The sequence below is a fragment of the Petaurus breviceps genome, unplaced genomic scaffold, assembly GCF_028583685.1.
Source record: "Petaurus breviceps papuanus isolate PSGF00001 unplaced genomic scaffold, PetGlider_PUasm1.0 91133, whole genome shotgun sequence".
In the NCBI taxonomy this organism is placed as follows: Eukaryota; Metazoa; Chordata; class Mammalia; order Diprotodontia; family Petauridae; genus Petaurus; species Petaurus breviceps.
Window position 1 is genome coordinate 20,448,651 of NW_027187419.1, and position 21,928 is coordinate 20,470,578.

At 35.8% G+C, this 21,928-nt stretch overlaps 1 protein-coding gene across 4 annotated transcripts in view; it reads right to left on the reverse strand.

The window, feature by feature from the left end:
* CEP126 (centrosomal protein 126) overlaps positions 1–21,928 on the reverse strand; it is a 101,396-nt gene that overhangs the window by 15,089 nt on the left and 64,379 nt on the right. For 3 of the 4 annotated variants that reach the window (XM_069079984.1, XM_069079981.1, XM_069079983.1), the window contains 5 exons: positions 17,606–19,817; positions 11,708–11,829; positions 6,944–7,019; positions 6,124–6,333; positions 4,681–4,745 (listed from right to left, as the gene is read on the reverse strand). In XM_069079984.1, coding sequence (XP_068936085.1) covers positions 4,681–4,745; positions 6,124–6,333; positions 6,944–7,019; positions 11,708–11,829; positions 17,606–19,817 — 2,685 coding nt within the window. The remainder of the gene's footprint in view (positions 1–4,680; positions 4,746–6,123; positions 6,334–6,943; positions 7,020–11,707; positions 11,830–17,605; positions 19,818–21,928) is intronic. The other variant, XM_069079982.1, reaches the window with a different exon arrangement.

The following is a 21,928-nucleotide window of genomic DNA, read 5'->3' on the forward strand; positions in this document are numbered from 1 at the left end:
CTCTGAGAACCTTCCCTGATTTGAAAATATACTCTGCTCCCCAATAAGCTGAATGTGGTCACATGGAACCTATGGTGGGAAGCTTGTTTTTCAGGAATGCCCATGCCTTGATGCTTTGTGATTGGGCAGTGGGATGAGATGGTTGTGACATTCTCTGAGCCAGGAGAAGGCTATATATATCCTGATGTGAGATTTTGTTTTGGGGCTCACTTTAAGAAGAGTTGTGTGATTTGACCAGATGAGACCCTGGGCAGCCATTGAGTCCCCTAGCTTTGAAAACCCAAATGTTGATGCTTCCCTCTCTGGTAACTGACTATGTATAGATGTAATGGTCAGGCAGCTGGAAGTCTGTCTGCTGATCTGTTTCTCTGTATTTTTTGTCTGCTTGTAATCTCTGTATTCTCTGAAGTTTGGGGCGCTGACCTTTTTCCCCTGAACTAGGTAAATGACATATGTTTGATTAAAGCAAGATTGTTAACCCATTGTAAGTTGCTTTCCTTTAGAAAAGCAGATCTAAGAACCTGTGTTGGCAGCCACCCTGGGTATGCTATGGTACTTGCTGCTACAGCAAGCAAAGGAAGCAAAGCAAGCACAGCAATCCGAATTTGGATTCCTTTTTTTGGGGACAAAAAGGATGAAAGCATGAAAGAAGAGAAAGACAATGAAGCCAGAACTCCTGCACCAAAAGCTTCCAAGAAAAATATGAACTGGTTACAGATATAGAGGAGCTTAAAAAGGATTTTGAAAACCAAGTAAGATAAGTGGAGGGAAAATTGGGAAGAGAAATGAGAACGATGCAAGAAAATCATGAAAAGAGAGTCAACAACCTGACTGAAGAAAATACCACCTTAAAAAATAGACTAACTCAAATGGCAAGAGGCTCAAAAAGCCAATGAGGAGAAGAATGGCTTAAAAAGCCAAATTTGCCAGATGGAAAAAGAATCTCAAAAGCTCACTGAAGAGAATAACTCCTTCAGAATTAGATTGGAGCAAATGGAAGCTAGTGACTTTATGAGAAATCAAGATGCTATTAAATAGATCCAAACAAATGAAAAAATAGAAGGCAATGTGAAATATCTCACTGGAAAACCACTGATCTGGAAAACAGATCCAGGGGAGATAATTTAAAAATTATCAGACTACCTGAAAGCCATGATCAAAAAAAAAAGAGGAATATAATGAGAAGAGATGGGGAGAGACAGAATGGGATAAATTATCTCATATAGAAGAGGCAAGGGAAAACTGTTACAATGGAGGGGAAGAACAGGAAGGCAAAAGGGAATGAGTCAACCTTACTCTCTTTGAATTTGGCTTAGGGAGGGAATGACATACACACTAAATAGTGTATCTTGCCCTACAGGAGAGTAGGGGGGAAGGGGATGAGAGGAGGGATGATGGAAGGGATGGAAGGTTGGGGGGGGAGGGAAGTTGGAAGCACACACTTTTGAAAAGGGACAGGGTCAAAGTAGAGAATAGAACAAGTGGGGGTTGGGATAGGATGGAGGGAAATATAGTCAGTCTTTCACAATATGTCCACTATGGAAATGTTTTGTGTACCTACACATGTACAACCTATATTGAATTGCTTCTCTTCCCAGTAAAGGTGGTTCATGAAGGAGGAAGGGAAAAAATCTGGAATTCAAAGTTTTACAATTTAATATTTAAAAAAATATTACTATTATTATTTTTACATACAACTGGGAAATAAGGTATACAGGCACTGGGGTATAGAGATCCATCTTGCCCTACTGGAAAGTCAGAGGGAAGATGGGGGAGGATATAGGAGAGAGCAGATTGGGGGAGGGGGTATACAGTGGGATCACTCTTTTGGGGTGGTGGGTAGGGGAAAGTTGGGGAGAAAATTTGTAACTCAAAATCTTGTGGAAATGATTGATGTAAACTAAAAATAAACATAAAATCTAACTTAAAAAAATCTAGTTGTGCTGTGTTTTTGGTATTCCTCTGATCTTCCAATCTAATCTTCTTATTAATGTAGGAAATGAGATTATCATGATTAATCTATGAAATGGTGATAAATTAGACCTGAACTATCTACTTACATTACAAGGTTGTCATGAGGATCAAAGGGGCAGTATATATGAAGTACTTTGTAAACTTTAAAGTGATACATAAATGCATAAATTCTGAAGAATAGAATTCTGGTGAGGTCGATGAGTGGAAAATAGCAGTAGACATTACAGATATTGATGTGACTTATTGGTACTTCAACTGTTGGAACTCAGATTTTAAAAGAATCCACATAAGATACAGAATTGGGACTGGTAACAAAAGACAAATACAAGGAGCAACAAGAACGTATAAAATAATGTGAAGAAGGATAAAGCCAGTTTAATCTCAACCTTATGATAAATTCTGAAGATAACTAAAAGGGATTGTTAAAGCTATGTTAGTGGTAAATGGAATATTAATAAGTTTCCTTCTTAGTGCAAATGAGAATGAAGAAAACAGAAAGATCCTAGAACTACCCAACTCTCATTTTGCTTCATTGTCTCTAAAACAAATCCTACTGATGCCTTTAATGTGGAGGTGACCTTAGGTCCTTGAAGGCTACGCTAGAAAAGTACAAATTCTAGTACTCAGCAATAGACTGAGTCTGTCTTCTGATGACCAGTCGAAGTAAGTATGAAATGGCTCACTGTCAGAAGTCTGTCTTTACTTTGGACAAAGCAACTATGAAACAGAGAAAAACAGAAAATGGTGCGTAGTCCTGCACAACTCCCTTCCACTTTGCTTCGTTGGTTATCCGGCACTATGGTGTTAAGAATCACACAGGTTTGGACAGCATTTATAAATTAACTTAGCTGTCCGTACTTTAAATGTGTGATCTTTGCTAAGTGATCAGTCATTGGACATAGTACTGAAGGAACTGAATCATGTCAATCATTCTAACTACAAATGAAACCAATAAGACAGCAATTGAATAGAAGGATTACTCATGGGTTTTCCTTGTAGAGATAAATAAAAGAGTAGTTGGAACTGGGAAGATTAAGCCTGGAAAAGAGGAGATATAGCAGTTTTCATATATATGAAGGACTGCCATGTGCAAGAGGATTATGCCTATTTTGCTTAGCCCTAGAAAACACTTGGACCTTACATTTGGGTGGAAGTTATAGAGAGGCAAATTTTGATTCAAGATGGGAGTAAAATAAACCCAGCTCTTTCTAATAATTGTAGCTGTTTTAGGTGGAGCTTTTATGACTGGCTGTCTATCTATTATCTTCAAGTCTTGTCTTCTCCAGATCAGATAGCCTTCAAGGAAAATTTATTCAGTTTTCTCCATGGATGGAATGCTTTCCCTCCCAATTTAGACTCTTTCACTTCCTTTAAGACTCAGCTCTAACTCTGGCTCCTTCAGGGGACCTTTTTTAGTCTTCCCAGTTGCTATTGCCACTCCTTCTAAGGTTATCTTTTATCTACTTTGTATATTTATCTTTGTATGTTCTGGTTTATATGTTATCTTCTTCATTATAAGGTAAGATCCTTGAGGGTATAGATTGTATTTGTTTTTTCTTTTGTATCCCAAGTTCCTGGCACCAGTACCTGTCACAGTCAAGTCAACTAGCATTTATTAAGCATCTATTAAGTGCTCAATAAATGCTTGTTGATTGATTGACCTCAGTCAGCCATATTACTCATTTGTATTTCTATATAGTGGGTTGTTTGTACCACTCTTGTTGAATTTATCAATACTACTGTTTTGTAGTTATTTGTGTTCTGTGTATTCACATTTATCTCCTATTGGATAAAGTTCTTGAGGACAGAGACTATGTTTTATTCATTTCTGTTCCTAGAACAATCCCCTGTATATAGCAGACTTTTAGTACATGTTGCTGAATGAACTAAAAATTTCCAAAAGGATTATATGACTTTGTAAATTGGTGGCTCTTGAGAAATTACTTAGATAGCTGATACCCCATGTATTTTTCTTGCTAGAAGTCAAGTAATGCAACTTTAATGTGGACTTCTTCAGTAAATTCAATGCTGAATCTCACTCTAATACATTAGTAAATCTCTATGGGATTATGCATGAATTTGGTAATAACTGTATTTCACTGAGGAATTCCAAAAGAAGGCCTTTGGGATGTTGAGCTCTAGAAAGAACATGATAGGAACCAGAAACAACTGTCACTGAAATCTCCATAGGGAATTCTTGATATAGCTAAGTACTTACCTTATATGAAGACTGACATTCTGATCTTTGCATATTCTCCCTTACAGCTTTATTACTGAAGTGGTCCAGATGTAAGAGTAAATCAGCTTCTTCATTACATCAGGACATTTGTTCTAATGGCATGCCCTTATATTTTGAAAGCAGGATATGTAAATACGGTGTAGAGGACACTGGTTTTAGAGTCAAGAGGAACCAGACTTCTATCCTGATTTTGCTCATTACTACCTGTATGACCTTACACAAGTCACTTACCCTTTCTGGGCCTCATTTCCTCATTTATAAAATCAGTGGACTAAATGATCTTTAAGGTCAATTACTGCTCTTCAAATTGTGAGTTCCCATGGAAAAGCGGTGCTATGTATGGGTAAGGGTAAGGTTGTCATCTTCAAAAACTAACTTAAAAATCAATATCAACATGGGAGAGGCTTAGATAAGAGCAAGAGTTTTTTTCCCACATGAAAATGACTAAAAATAATCTCAATACTTACCAGAGGTGATGCTATTTGTAAAATACTTTTGATTGATGGGTTTTTGCAAATGGCTTCTTGGACATCTAAAAAAATTCCACAATAAAAAATTACTGTGGTAATGTATATTAAAATATATTCATGAATCACTGTAAAGAATACTTTACAAATTTCATGTGTGTGTCAATAATACTTAATATTAGGTGGGGAATATTCCCTATATACTTAATATGCTTTTATGTTAGTGGAAAAATACAAATGTGAATTCCTGTAATTGCAATGTCAATTAGTCATGAGGTAGTTAAGGGACAAAGTAAGATAATGTAGTGATAGCTATTTTTAATTGTAAAACATCATGTATGTGTAAGGTATTATTTAATCAGTATGGGCATTAACATTAGACAATGTAAACAGTCTGATTAAAATATATACAAATTACATTAGTAGAAAAGTATGATTATTTGAGAGTTTTGATAATAACAAGCTATTTACAAATATTAAATTTTTATAAAGTGCCTTTTACCCTAGGAGAATCACTATCAAGAAGATAAGAGCAGGTTCTGTTATTCCTGTTTTGATGCTGAGGCACAGAAAGCTGAAGTAATATTCTCAAGGTGATGGAATGGATTAGTGGTAGAGCCAGGAAAAAACAGAGGCCTTCTGATTTTTAGGTTGTATCTATACAATACCAAATATCTGGATAAAAAGTGAAAAATTCAGTTAGTCATCCAGATATTTTCAAAAAGCCAAATGGTCAGTGTCAACAAACAAAAAATAAACCAAAAAAAAAAACCCTTCCAGATGACTGATTGCATTTTTATCTGGATTTTTCAATAACAACATTTAGTACTATATGTTTTTTTCTTAAAACAAGAGAAACAAGTTGTCTTTGCCATCCATTATTTCCATCCATATGCATTGAAAAATTAAAATTCAAATAACCATATTCTTGAAATAAAAGGAATAGAGTGGTAAACTTGAGATAGTCTCTTAAAGTCAATTAAGTAGCCCCAAAATACATTTGAGGACATGATAATTCATATATAGTGTATATTTTTAGGCTAATAAAATAACTTACTTCAAAAGATCTGTGATTTCATTGTAGGAGGTTCTCCTTCCCACTGATGCAGATACCAACCCTTCCTCAACCTTTTGGTTTTCTCTGGCCAAAAAATGCATTACCTGATGGCCAGCCTCCTGGTGAAATGTCCCCTTCTCACTGAATTTAGCTAGGCTAGTCCTGGGGCAACAGATGCATAGTCTGCTTTCAGGCCAGTCCTTGAAGCCTTTAAAGGTTGGTAGGAAATGTCAGCATTTAACTTTCTAACGACATAGCCTTTTGAGAGTAAAGGATTATCAACATGCCACAATATGGCATCAAATTAGGATTTTAGTAAAAGGTTACTGAAATTATCAAAATATTCAATATTGTGTTCATTATATCAAAACTATTCAAATGCTTACAATGTAATCTTTGATTGAGGTGATTAAGTGACTCTATGATCTTCTGTTCTTCAAAAGACAGTGTACCAATGTTTAATTGTTGTGTCTTGTGTAAAGGAAGAGTTGGTTTGTATGGTTGCATGGGTTTCATGGCATTTAGAATTTTGTCCTCAGGAACTGATGATTTCACTAATTTTTCAGCCATCAAAAACTGGGCAGTACTTTCTGAAACTAGAGAAGTTATGCAAAGCATTAACAGGATATTTTTCTTGCAACTGAAAAGGCTAAAACATACAGATTGTGTAATTTCATGAATTAGGCATAAAACCCCTGTCAGCTGGCAATCATTTAACTAGAATTTTACTATAATTGATAGTCATAATAATTATACTAAGGTAATTAAAGCTTTTGAAGTGCTTCCCAAATAAAATTAAAATTATGTTCAGTATAGTTAGGTTAAAATACATTTTATTTTATCCACTGATCTTCAGAATGCACATAAAGAAGATGAATAAAATAATCTTTCCCACAATGATTAATATGTGGAAGGATATGGATAGAACAAGAAAAAGAATCAGAAATATTCTGTCTTTTGAATGATTTTACTACAATTAGTTTGAGGTAGCAGCAAATATGTCCAGGAAGACATGTCAGATAGATAATTCAATCTGTAAGAATAACTTGAATAAAGAAAAATGAGGTAGAAAGAAAAAGATTTAAAAATAACCTGTCAGTGTAGCAGTATGATTAGGACATGAGAGTTAATAATACAAAAATGTAAAGGAACAAATGAAACGTCTGTGAATAGACCAGGAAGGAAAATATGAAAACTCAAACATACCTTCTTCAGCATGAGAAATACTACTCAGACTTTGTACTGGCTCACCTGAGCTTAGTTGTATAGGCTGTATTATATTCTGTAAAAGTTGAAAAAAAATCAAAACCATTATTCTGAATTTTTAAAACTTATATAAATTATACATTCATAAATCTTCTCAGTATTTAATTGAAATTAGTATTTTAGTGTTCAGCAAGTATTTTTCAGATCAACATTCTTCAGTGTTAAGAATTAAATGAATGTATATAACACTATATGTTTAAAGTATTTTATACAAAAATTTTGAAATTGATTCTAAATATTTCAGTGACATTTTTAGACATTTAGAGTGGAAGGAGTGTTGGGTTTGGAGTCAGAAGTCTTGGCTTCAAATTTCTGGCTCTGTCACTCGCTAAGTGTGTCCTGGGCAAGGCATTTAAATTTCCTGAAGTATGTTTTCTCCCCTGTAAGAGGAGGAGAATACTAGATGAATGCAAACGAGCTATTAAGCTCTACATCTATGATCTTATGACCTGTGATTTCTCTGTAGGAAGAAATTTGTTATTTCTCTTCATTTTTGTTTCAGTCGTATTCTAACTCTTTTAATTTATATATTTGCCAAGGTTTCTTATTTCAATTAGAACAGATTAGTGTTTCTATTAAAATTGAGAATTTTGTGGTGATACCTTTAAGGTATATGAGGAGTCACATTCATATCAAAGATAGCAAATAAGAATCAGGATGTTATATGAAATAGGAGGATCGTGTCAAATGATCAGGCAGTCATAGTGACATTATGACTCAGAGAGCTATATGTAGTTGTCCTTACTACAGCCAATACTTAAATGGATTTGGGTTTATCTGAAGAATGATGCCTCAATGAGTCTGTCTTTTTGGTCTCCTTTTGCAAAGAGAAATGGAAATATGTATTATGCATTTTATGATGTTTGGAACTACAGAAATAGTTTCAAGCAACCAAACTTGCAAGAATTTGACCCTCCAAAGGGAAAAACAGGATGAATTTAGAAGAAAATGGAGAAAAATGGCTAAACCACAGAAAAACTTTCAACTAATTGGTTCAGACATCATCTTATTACATACTAAGCAATCAAAAATGTGAGTGGCTTTATTTGAAGATCCTTATTTTCTCTCTTAATAAGTTTCTAAGGCACCTACTGTTATTTGGCTTCTTATGTAACACCATTCTAATTGCTACTACCACCATGTACACTCCCATTTCAATGGCTGTTAGTGGATTATAATTTGGGTTCCCTTTTGTCCTCCCATTTGACTGCTTTTCTTTCTTCCCCTCAAAACACTCCAGAGACAAGAGAGCTGTGTATATTCTTTGGAAAGTGAGTAGTGCCAAAAGAGAAGAGGATCTACTGATCACTGTGATCCTTTTTTTCCTTTCTTTGTCCATTTATCTACGAAGAGTTTACTTTCTATACATGTTCCAGGGGCTGTAGTAGTGATGGTAGTAGAAAATACAGAATAATGAAAATATATCTTCTGTGAAACTATGCTAACAGTCAACCACTGTAATGGTTAAATACTTGGCATATAAACTAAGTAGAGGAATAGGAGTAATAATTATAAAAAAAGGCTTGAATGAGGGAAAAATTCAGGTGTAACTTCAATTTTGATCTAGTCAAAACAAGACTCTGAAAGGAATGTGAATGGAGGTGTGGCACAGAGAAGGGAGCATTGAAGATGGAGTCAGAAAGACCTGGATTAAAATACAGTGTTAGGAATTTATTTGTTATGACTCTAGGCAATTTACACGATGTTTTTTTTCTTCCATTTGAAAAGACTAAAACATATAGATTTCGTATTATTTCATGAATTGGATATAAAACCTCTCTCAGTCAGTAATCTTTTAACTAGAATTCTATCATAATCGATATTTATAATGATGATACTCTAGCAATGAAAACTTTAGAAGAGTTAAGAATAATGTTAATATAAGAAAAATGTGTGGTCTTATCCTGAGGAATTCCTGTTGCTATAACCTTCTCTCCTAGTTGACTGATAATCCATTCATGACTTTGTAAATAAATTATGAAACTGTGCTAACTAGGTCCACTACAAATTTATATCATTAATTAATCTCAACTAGGCTTTCACTGTGGTAAGGCAATTCTTTTACATATCCCTAATCATCTCACTATCAGTGACTTACAATGCTTTTTCATTTTTCTTCAAATCCTTCATCACTCTCAATCTCCTTAATCTCTCAACTAAGAACTTGGTCTTGTATTTTACTCAAAAGTTGAGGTCCTTTACGGAGAATCTTCCTCTTATTTATTCTCCTCTTCACTGAATATTGAAAAGACAGTTGTCTTTTTGTTACCAGGTCCTCCTTCAGCCCTGTTTTCACACCAAGAAGAAGCTCCAAGGCTTGCCAAGGCTAACCCCTCTACTCGTCCTTATCCTGCTCTATCCTATCTTCTCCAGCAGAGTGCCCCTTTGTCATTCCTACTCTCACACTAATCTTCAAGCTTTATCTACTGTTTCCTTGCTTCCTAGAAAACATGCTCATGTATCCCAACACCATTATCAAAAAAAATCTTTACTTGATATGTGCATCTGTGCTAGCTATCATTCTACATATTTCCTCACTTTTGCAGCTAAACTTAGTAAGTCCATCTATAATTAGTGCCTCCACTTTCTTCTTACTGTCTTCAGTCTGGCTTCTGACCTCATCATTCAACTGAAACTGTTCTCTTCAAAGTTGCCAATGATCTCTTAATAACCAAATCTAATGGTTTTTCTTGGTCCTTATCCTTTTTGATATTTCTGTAGATTGATACTATTGATAACTCTTTCTTCAATACTCTCCTCTTTCTAGTTGTGTGTGTGTGTATGTATGTATGTATGTGAGAGAGAGACAGAGAGAGAGAGACAGAGAGAGAGAGAGAGAGAGAGAGAGAGAGAGAGAGAGAGAGAGAGAAAGAGAGAGAGAGAAAGACAGGAACTCTTCTAATTCTTCTACCTGTATGACCACTCCTCATTTTCTTTTGCTATGCTCACAAAATTGTAGATGTACCCTAAGGCTCAGACCTGAGCCCTCTTTACTTATCTCTCTATATTTTTGCTTGGTGAAAAGCTCAGCTCCCACATGGACCGATTGCACTACCATTTCTGTGCCAACAACTTCCAAATCTACCTATCCAGACATACTCTATACCCTCACCTCCAGCCTACATCTCCAGTCACTGACTGGACATCTCAAATAGAGATATAGACATCTTAAACTCAGCATGTCCAAAACTGAACTCATTTTTCCTGCCAAACCCTTCCCTCTTTGTAACTTTCCTATTACCATGGAGGTAATACTAGGAGTCATATAGACTAATATGTTATCCTTGACTACTCCTTCTCTCTCATCCCCCATATCAGAACTGGAAAGAATAGGATCAAGGAAGAATAGAAGAGTTAGCCTTGGCAAGCCTTGGAGCTTCCTCTTTGAAAACAAGGCTGAAGGAGGAGTTAGTGACAAAAAGACAACTGAGTGATATTTAATGAAGAGGAAAATAGGAGGGAGATTCTCAGTAAATGTCCTCAGCTTTTCAGTAAAATACAAGGCTAAGTTCTTAGCAGAGAATTAAAGAGATTGAGAGTGATGAGAGATTTGAAGAAAAATGAAACTGTCTCTACTAGTTTGTTTCATGTGTTGTGTACGTCCCCTTCTTTCCTCTGACACAATGTAATGGTATTAGTAATTTGAAGATCTTCCCTGCCCCTTAATAGGCCAAATAAGCAAACTCCTCTCACCTGGAGCCTGTGGTGAGAGGAGTTTGCTTAAGTGGTGGAGCAGAGCCCAGAGGAAGCTGAGAGTTGGAGCAGTTAGAGCTGGAGGGAGGAGAGGATGTACCCAGGGTGACAACCTGTGAGTTGACAGGCTTGTGAGTGTTGGTTTGTGGGAAGGCTAAAAGATGGTGTGGCTCCCTGCTGTGTTATGGTGTATTAACTTCTTTGTTGCTATGATGGATTTGGTTTTCTGGTGTTAGGATCTGGCTTTCTGATGTCTGAATAAATGTTTTGCTTCTGCCTTTTATATGGAGAGTTATATTTCACAATTTAGAACTATGCCAGCATATTCATAGTTGTTTGTTGATGCTGTGAATATCGTGTTGGTGCTACACACTGCTACCATGCTGGTGCCTAGACTATTGCAATAGCATCCTGACTGGTCTCCCTGCCTTAAGTTCTGGATAGAACACTGGAACTGAGTTATATAGACCTAAGATATGTGGTCTCAGACATGAGCTGTGTGATCCTGGACAAGTCACTTAACCTCTGCCTGCCTCAATTTTCTCATTTGTAAAATTGATATAATAATAGCACCTAAATCCTTGGGTTATTGTGAAGATAAAATGAGATGTTTTTAAAGTGTTTTGCACATATTAAAGTGTTATATAAATATTGTTATTGTTGTTATTCTCTACTCATCTGTCAAACTGATCTTTCTAAAATGCAGGTCTGAACCAAACAAGGTCCTTTAACTCCATAGCCAATGCTCTTTCCTCTGTACCATGTCACCATTTACAGAGAAATTCTAAAACTATTGTTAAACAAAAATAGGCTCTGAAGATGAGAGCAGAACAATTATTATAGTACAGGGCTTTGAAAATTAAGCAAGCAGTATAGCAATATTAGACTTGATCTGCAGTTAGGTTAGATCTAATTTTTCTTCATGGCTTCTGATATATAATGAGAACCATGAAGGCAATGTTTTATTTCATTAATATAATATCTCAACAATAAATGGATATTTATATTTACCTGTGGCTGTTCAAAGCACCTCTGCCTCATAGAATTGGAGATATGTCTTCTTTGCTCTAAGAGAGTTCTTGGTTTATTTTCATTGCTTTCAAGATTTACTTTTCTTCTTGCACTGGTAGAATCTTAAGACAAATGCCAGAAAAACTTATGAGTTATGCAAAGCAGAATAATCTATTTTACTATTGTATACAGCAAAGTACTTTCAAATATGACAGCAGATTTTATGACATAATAGTTTATTTTACAAAAGTGAAAACGTGAAAGGGGAATTTTCAAATGTTCTGGTATTTAGAATTATAAAACAAACAGAAACAGGTACTTTCTAAACATAAGGAGTAACAAGTGGTTCAGCACTTTGTCTTCTGGGGGAACGGTATTCTAAATTTCCTGCAATTTCCTGTGTGAAAAATTTTAAGCAGCCATTAAAGTCCAATGATATTTCATTTGCTAGGAACAGCTTTTCCTTAGTCTTTTAAAAAATATTTCCTTTCTTTAGGGAAAGTTAAAAATTCCATATCCTCTCTTAAAAACTTCCTAGATAAAGTAAACATGAAGTAGTGATCCATTTTTTTAAAACCATTTTATTTCAGGACAAAATGCTCTGAATCCTTTTGATTTTTTTAAAAAAATTACCATTTTGGTTTTTCTCTTCCTCTGTTCATTAATTTTATTGATATTCATTGGTTTTAGATAGAAAATATCAGCAAGGCAGGATTCATGTTTACTAAAATCAGATTTATTTACAGAGAGACAGTGAGACATAGTGGATAGAAAACTAGTTGGCCTCAGAGTTAAAGAAGATCTGAGTTCAAATCCTGCCTCTGACATATATTAGCTATTATATATCCTGCGCAAGTTACTTCCTTTTTCAGTGTCTCAGACAACTCTCTAAGACTATAAATTGCATAGCTGGTGCTAATCTATACTGGTAGAGGAAGTTTCCTTATCTGGAGTTCCATATATCAATGAATAAAAAGGTCTAGTTTCTTCTACCCCATTCCCAAAGTGTAGCAGCCATTTATACATTTACAATTAGTTGTTATCTGAGGGTTTCAGTAATTTCAACTGTTTTAAAAAGAAACTGGGGGGCGGGTAGGTAGTGCAGTGAGTAGAGCGCCAGCCCTGGAGTCAGGAGGAGCCAGGATTGGTTCCAGCCTCAGACACTTAACACCCACACACACAAAAAACTGGCTGTGTAACCTTGGGCAAGTTACTTAACCCCAATTGCTTTAAAAAAACAACTGGACATTTAACACAAGAAATTGCATAAAGTTTCAGATGAATTGTTATTGATCCATGTACTTCACATGACTCCTGAATTCCTATAAAATATTGTGTTTCTTATGATTTATAGTCATTCCATTTAAACATAAAAGGGGAAAAAACTCACTAGTGACATTTATAGAATCTTAGAAATGGAAGAGGTCTTAGAGGTCAGTTGATTAAACTTTTCCCCCATGCAGGAATGCTTTATCAATGACAGATGGTTATTTAGCATCTGCTTAACATTTCTTGGGACAGAAATCTTCTAACTTCATGAGAAGGCCTTTTCCATTGTTGGACAATTTTACATGCAGAATAACCTTTCTTATGTTTAAATATAATCGGTCTCCCTGTAACTTGTACCCATTGATCCTATATTCTGTCTTTTTGAGCAACAAAACCAAATCTACTCTTTATTTCACAAGATAGGACATCAATAACTGTAAATGACTACCATGTCTTCCCTGCCTCTGGCTAATGACCCTCTGTTTATCCAGCAATAGCAACAGTGGGTCATATGAGTATTTGAAAATCTCTAAGATAGAAAAGATATGTTTTGTTCTATTTGGCCTCAAAGGGCATAATTATGAGCAATAGGATATAGGTAAAGAGAAGTATATTTAAGCTCAATGTAACAATATAACAATATCCAAATGACTAAAACTATTAAAAATTGAAAAGGGATGCTTTGGGAGATGGCTGGATGCTCCTCATTCCATCAGACAAAGATTAGACTATCATTTGTTGGGTATGTTATGGAGGACATTTTTTTTTCAACTTTACTTTGTACTAGATAAATGGTCTCTGAGGTCCCTTCCAACTCAATGATTCTGTAATTTTATGAAAGACAGGCCAAAATTACCTCACAAAACAGTGAAAAGCAGTGGAAGGAAAAATTATACTGCATAAAGAAAGCTTGGCATGAGACCAAACTAAGTCAAATCATTCTGAGAGCATTTATAGATGAAAATATAAGAACAAAAAGATGTGAAAACAAATAAACTTCCCAGTACTTTTATATTGATCTATTGTAATAACTGTTGACAGCAGTATCACCTCACCACATTTATTCTCCATCACTTCAGTACCAAGAGTGCTATATGAGAGAACAGTCCAGAAAACAAAGTGATGAAGAGTGGCTGGATTTGACCAAAACATTCTGGAAATCAAGGCTGGATATGTGATAATTTTAAAGATACTAATGGATTGATTTTTCAAGCCATATCAACGAAAAAAAAAGGCAAAAATAATGTCAAAATTCACAGTCTGTATTATTACCACAAAAAGGGTGACAGAAAGTTATTAGTAGCTACCAACTCTACTATACTTTTGGGCAAAGGACACAAGATCCTTTGGGGAAATGGCTTTTGGTCTTACATGTTTGTGATTACCTATATATCTGGAATATGAGAGCCTTGTTAGAGAAATATGACAGAATTTTAAACCCATTTTCCACTTTCCCTTCATATCCTTGCATTGCTGATTTTGTTTGTATAAGCCTTTTAATTTCATGTAATGAAAATTATCTATTTTATCTTATGTGATTAACTCAGTACCTCATTTAGCTATTTTTTATTGGTAAATCCTTAACAAATAATAGAGGAAATTATAAAAGATAAGGTAAAAAATTAAAGTGACGTTGAATATAAAAATAATGAAAACAGAATAAAAATTAAAACTGTGGAGTGAGAAGATATCTGCATCAAATATTACTGATAAATGTCTGATATTCAAGATAAATGGAGAATTGACAAAAATATATGTGAAAAAAATATAGTTTTCCAAAGGAGAATTGCAGATTACAAATGGCCATGTAAAAACATTTTCAAGTCACTAATAGTAGAAAAACACAAATTAAAACAGTTCAGAGGATTCACCTTGTTCCATGCCAAAAGAAGAATATGACAAAAATAGGAACAGTCAATATTAGAGGGGTTATGGAAAGACAGGCACATTAATATATTTTTAGTGGAACTGTGAATTGGTCCAACTGTTCTGGATAACAATTTGGAATTATTCAAGAAGAATGGCCAAAGTTTTCATACCCTTTGATCCCCAAACCCTATGGTTGTGCTTATACACCAAAGAAGTCAAAAACAGAAACAAAGTTCCAAAACATATAATAAAATATTCATAGCAGCATTTTTTTTTCTTCTTTTTTGGAGGGGGGAATGCAGGGCAGTTGGGGTTACGTGACTTGCCCAAGGTCACACAGCTAGTAAGTGTTAAGGGTCTGAGGCCGGATTTGAACTCAGATCCTCCTAACTCCAGGGCTGGTGCTCTATTTACTGCACCATCTAGCCACCCCTATAGCAGCATTCTTGATGATAGCAAAGAACTGTCACTGTCTTGTCGTGGTGGGAGTTTATATAACTCAGTGAAGCTATGAGCTATTCTGAGCAGTGTAACCCAAGATGGACAGGTTATAGTGGAGAGTTCTGACAAAAGGTGATCCACTGGAGAAGGAAATGGCAAACCATCCCAGTATCTTTGCCAAGAAAACCCCATAAACAGTACTGGGCCTGGTGTGCTATGATCCATTGGGGTCACAAAAACTTGGGCATAAATAAAGAACAAAGAACAAGAAAAAAACTGGATCCCCAACAGTTGAGAAATGGCATAAAAATCCCAACAACGATGACATATGAATGTAGTGGAATACCACTGTGCAGTAAAGATAAAGATGAGTAAATCTAAGAAATGAGAAAATCTGTATGAACTGATGGAGAATAAAAAAAATAACCAGCACCAAAGGAACAATATGCACATTGACTACACCAGTGAAGCTAAAAAGGTCACTGAAAGGAAGCTGACAAGTGACTGAAAAACCAATGAAGATACAGGAGCATCTTCCCTCCTTATGGTAGAGAAGCAAGGGGCTATTAGGATGAAAAGTTATATACATTGACAAATATAGTCTCTGTTATGGGATGTTTTTTGCTTAATTGTTAACTCTGCCACAAAAGACACTTTAGTCTGGAGAGGGGAAGAAGTCTTTTTTCCTTTCCCAGAAATGACTATAATTTAAATACAAAATGCTTTAAAAATAATTTAAAAAATTAACTTCATAAGTACAAGATTGGGGTGTTGGTGTTTGGCTATATATCAGTTCATCTGAAAAAGATACAGGAGAGTTTAGTGGGATATAAGTTTATTTTGAGATGGATATGTCAGAAAATTAATTAGGAAGTGTCCCTTTTGTAACTCAACTCCTTGGGAAGACCGTCTACAGTTGATGTCTCCATTTCTATTTCTTTCAGTCTCTAACACTGAAATCTAGCTTCTAACTTTCCTAATTTCTTCTAATCATTCAACTGAAACTGCTCTTGTCAAAGTTACCAATGATTTCTTAATTACCAGATCTAGTAGCCTTTTCTCAGTCTTCATCTTGACCTCTCTGCAGCTTTTGACACTGGAATACCCTCTTTTCCTTGATACTCTTTCCTCTCTAAGTTTTTTGTGAACATTGCTCTCTCTTAGTTCTGACCACTTCTCAGCTTTCTTTGCTGAATCTTATCCAGGTCACTCCCACTAACCAGTGTTAACACACATAAATGTAAATTACTCTATTAACACTGCTACTCCTGATCTTTCCTCTGAGTTCTAGCTGCACATTTCCAACTGCCTACTTGACATTTCTCCTGGTTGTCCCATGAGCAACATCAAATTCAACGTGTCAAAACCAAGTGCATTATTTTTCTCCTTAAACTTAAACTTAATTTCCTTGCCTCAAATCTCTCCTAAAAACAATCCATCCTTTATATAGTTGCTATAATGATTTTCCTAGAGTGAAGATCTGAACATGTTATTATTCCCCTTTGCCCCCACAATCTGCTTACTCAATACACTTTAATGGCTTCCTATTGCTTGTAGGATCAACTGTAAATTGCTCATGACCTGCTCCAACCTAACTTTTTAAAAATTATACATTATTCTCATTCACACACTATCTAATCCAGCCACATAGGACGCTCTGTATTCCATCTTCACACCTTTGCACCGACTATTCTTTTTGTAAGGGGTATACTCCCTTCTCATTTCTACCTTTCCTTTTTTTTTTTTTAAATCAGCTCAAGAACTACCTTCAGAAAGCCTTCCTGATTCCCCCAGCTGCTAGTATTGTCCTTACAAAATTATTTAAAAATTGTATATTGTATTCTATATTGTGTTCATCTTGCATATATGTGTATGTTACAGCCACTCTACTATCCACTTTCCAAAATATAAGGTCCTTGAGTGTACTGACTGTTTCTTTTTTGGCCTTATATCCCCTAAGTGTTTGGCCATTATAGGGACTTATTTTTCTGCAATTTCCAGTTGGTAATCATTTCCCCCTTAGACCTCACTTCACATACCACTTTTGTTTCTCACCTATATTTAGCTATATTTGTATCATTTCCATCCTAGTTTGTAAGTTCTATGACAGCAGACACTGTGGTTCACTTAGCACTAAGTACATAAATCCTAGACACATAATTAGCACTTCAACTAAATCACATACTGAGAGAAGTAACCTAATTCTTTTAGGGTGATGCTTAATGCACTATTGCAACAGTGCCACAGGAGGGGAAATTTCACATGCAAAGTAATGCGGAGACATTCTACTTATTTTTTTTAAAGTCAGCACAGTCTTACCAGCAGCCTTCTCATTTTGTCCTAGGGCACTACACTCTCCTTTCCACTGAATACCAACTTTTTCTTCAATATGCTTCAAAGAGTGACTATTTTCTTCATAAAGAGGACTTCTTTGTGCACAAATTAATGAACCATCTTGCTGGGCAATCATCTGAGTACCTTTCACATTATGTTTTATCTCTGATGATATTTGGCGTTCAGAAGTGAGATAGGAAGGTAATGATGGCATTGGAGTGACTAACTCAGAGCTACTAGTATTCCAAGGTGCAGGGCTACTTTCTTGAGTAATATGACTAAAAATGTTCTCTGTTGGAAAAACATGCCTTGAGCCTAGGTTTCTACTATTTATAGTACTGCTTTGGGATTTTGTAGGCATAACTTGTTGACACTGAGAATCTTTTACAGTTTTACTAATCCTATTATTTGTTATAGATTTATGAGGAGGGTGAGGTGCAATTAATTTGCCCTGAGTTGGTATAGTCTTATTGGCTTCATTTGTAGGCCGTGGTCTAATGACAGTGCCTTTTTTGTTTTTAGTTGCAATACTTGATTGAACTTTGGAAGCCTTTGATCTTTGAATTATCTTTATTATCCCACTCCGTGGAACAGTCTTCTGAGTTTTAGAATCATTATTTTGAACAGGGAATTTACCTTCCTCTTTTTTTGAGGTTATCCAGGCTTGTTTTGCAAAGCTTTTACCTGAAGGTACAAAAGAATCTAAAGGCACATTATCCGTTTCAGACATTTGTGTAGCAGCATTTTTTGTGATAAGAGAGTTATCTTTGGGGTTTTCATACTTCATTACTCCCAATATGCCCTTGTGGTTTTCATAACTAGCAGAATTTATAGCAGAAGCTTGAATGCTAATGTTGCTAGAAGCACTGACTTTGGTTTGAACGTAAGCTGGCTGTGATGATGCTTGAGATGAAGCAAGTCCAGTTTTCAACGAAGTTTCTCCATCTTCTTTTTCTATTTGGCCAATTTCATCAAACCACCTCAGTTTTTTAATGGACTTTTGCATTTCTGAGCCCTTTCCCTTTACTTTTGTCAACTCCACACTATCTCTGATTGCTGCTGCAGTTTGACTTCCCAAGGTGAAGCCTTGTTTTATAATTAATGCCTTGAAATAATCATTTTCGTATTTAGATTCTTTCTTTAATATACTTTTGAGTAATTTAACTCCATTTCTCTCATGATTATTATGTTTGGATCTTTTTGGTTGTTCAACTAAGTCAGAATTATTACATCGTGATGGTGTGGTTCCAACTGTTTTCTCATTTTTATCTTTCATTGACATTGGATCAGGGGTGTTACACATAAAAGCACTAAGTGCATCTGGAAATAAAAAAGGCAGTGCCTGATTACTACTCCCAATGTTTTTCATCTTTTCATCTTTTATATTTTTCAAACTGTCTAGCCCATCAGTACACTGTATTGGGCAAATTTCTTCTAAGTGCATATTATTTTTTTGCAAAGAGCTAATTGAATGTATATTACTATAAGTACTTTTATAGTTAGTCCATTGACTAGAAGGTAGTACTACAGGTGTTGCCATAGGTATATTTGAAGCAGGTACTGAAGTGGTTCTGTTTGGTTGAGTTAATTCAGGACATTTCTCATGTTCTGAAGACTGAACTATTTCTCTTGTAGTGGGAGATGAAGTAGTCCAAGTTTTGCTGAATCTAAATGTTGGGCTTTCAGCAACTAATGGTCTCTCTCTTTTAAGCGTTCTAGAAGATAGAGAGTCAACTTTCCATATACTGAAGGTTTCTGATGTCTTTTCAGTCTTTTTGTCTTGTGCAAAAGTACATGGGCTCTGTATAATGGCTACTGTACTATCAGAAGCATCTGTACTTCTTTCGCCAATCCTGTTAAGAGCAAATGATCTTAGTTTTGTATCATTAAAATGGTCATTATGTTTATTTATAAAGTCTGGAAAAGGAGAGGCTGTCTGTGTATTTTGATCACTTAAGTTTATTAGCCAATTATTTATATGTTGAGTTTTAGAGAGATGCAATTCACCTGCATCAAAATAAACTTGATTTGTTGGCTGAGGACTCTGTGAATTGTGAGATACAGAGTTCTGATGGTTTGCTGAAGATAGAGCTCTACTAAGTGTTGAATAGATTTCTTCATGGTCTCCAGCTTCAAGACTGTCTATACTTGACAGAGTTTCAGAATTTGTAAGTTGATTAACTTCTTCATGAAGATCCTGAAAAAAGAATGTAAATTTATCTTTAAAATATCTTAATGTTTAGTGTCAAAATTAATGAAGCACCATAACATCTCAGTTATTATGGAGGCTCATCTTCCTGGATACACAGGAGTTTAGTAGGGCAGGTTATAAGCTTTGTAGGGAAGTAATGTAATAAAAGGAAAGAGCAATGAATTTGGAGTGAGAAGACTTGTATTTGGATCTCAGTTCTGTCACTATCCATATGTGACTGGTAAATTCATTTAAACTCTGTGGGTCTCAGTTTTCTCAACTCTGAAATATGGAGCTTGATTGGATGACCTCTAATTTCTCTTCAAGTCCTAAATTTGTGATTCTATGAAGTTCCTGACTTAGTAGAAAACAATGGGGAATAGCAGCTAAATACAATCTTACCTATGATCATCGAGGTTATAAAGCAAGGAGGGGAGGGCAGAACCAAGATAGCATAGAAAAGGTAGGTACTCAAGATAGAACTCAAGATAGCATAGAAAAGGTAGCTCTCCCCCAAACCTCTCCAAAAACCTTTAAATAATGACTCTATACAAATTCTAGAATGGCAGAACCCACAAAGAGATGGAGTGAAACAATTTCCCAGGCCATGACAACTTAGAAGTTGGCAGGGAAGGTCTGCTGCACCAGAGTGAAAGAAGAGAACAGTCTAGTGCAGGCCATGTCAGTGCAGACTGGCCCCAGCAAACCAGAAGCAGTCCTAGGGTGCCTGAATCAGTGGCAATAGTGGTGGTTTTCAGACCTCTCACTATAAAGATGGTAAGAGGATCAGACAAGATGATTTTTTTTTTAGTGACACAAAATGAACTTTATAGCTTTTTCTATTCTTAAAATACTGTTAATATTTAATAAATCCATTCACTTCAGTTACTTATTTTACATGACATTGAGTTCACAGGATTTTAATGCATATTCATTAATTCTTTATTACAAAACTATGCTTTTATCACATTGGATTTTTAGAATACCTTTGAAAAACAATTGTTTTCCAAGTCTAGCCTTGATTAGAGCCCATAGATTTTCAATGGAGTTTAAATCAAGTCAGTTCTCAGGCCACTGAAATATGTTTACCTCCATCTCTTGGTTAAGTTTCTTAACTTTTCATGGCATACAACACATTACAAGATGGTCTTGAAGTATTCCAACTTCATGTTATTTTGTAACAATTCTATTTCTTAGTATTTAATAGTAATAGTAGCAGTAGTAATAGTAGCTCTCCTGGGGCAGCTAGGTGGCACAGTGAATAGAACACTGGCCCTTAAGTCAGGAGGACGCGAGTTCAAATTCGACCTCAGACATTTGACATACCTACCAGCTATCTGACCTTGGGTAAGTCACTTAACCCCAATTAACTTGCATTCCCCCCTCCAAAAAAATAGTAGCTCTCCTCCTCTCTCTCCCCCATCCTCCTCTTTTTCCTCCTCTTCCTCAGTGCTTAGTAGAATTTGAAGCAGCAGCAGCTCTATTACTACTGCTGGTACTACCACTGCTGTCACTGCCACTGCTTCTACTTACTACTACTACAGCATGACTACTGCTGCTACTAGCTAACATTTATATAGCACATGCCATGTGCCAGACACTGTGCTAAGTGCTCCACAACGATCTCATCTGATGCTCACAACAACCCTGGGGATTCTACTACTATCCCCATTTTATAGATGAGGAAACAGAGGCAAACAGAAGATAAATAGTTTGCCTGGATTCACACAGCTTTTTAGGTCAGATTTGTCTGAAGTGATATTCAAATTCATGTCCTTCCGACTCGCGGCCCAGCACTCTGTCCACTGGACATTTATCAGAGTTCATCATTGCCTCAATGAGGGTAAGACTTCTACATTCACCAGAAGTTAAAAAAAATCTCCCAAATATTTCTTTGGGGTGGATGTTTTGCAATCTAATGAAGATACCAGCATCAACAAGATGAGATTTAAAGGAATCCCTTTCCTGGCAGCAGGGGCAGGACTCTGTTGCATTGCCTATACTTGGATCTAGGTCACAGTCTTGGGTCTTAGTCCCAGTGCAAAAAGGAGCACTAGCACAACAGAGCTTGTGGCTGCAGTGGAATGGGGACCAGGGCAGAAAAGAGTGCTTGTGGT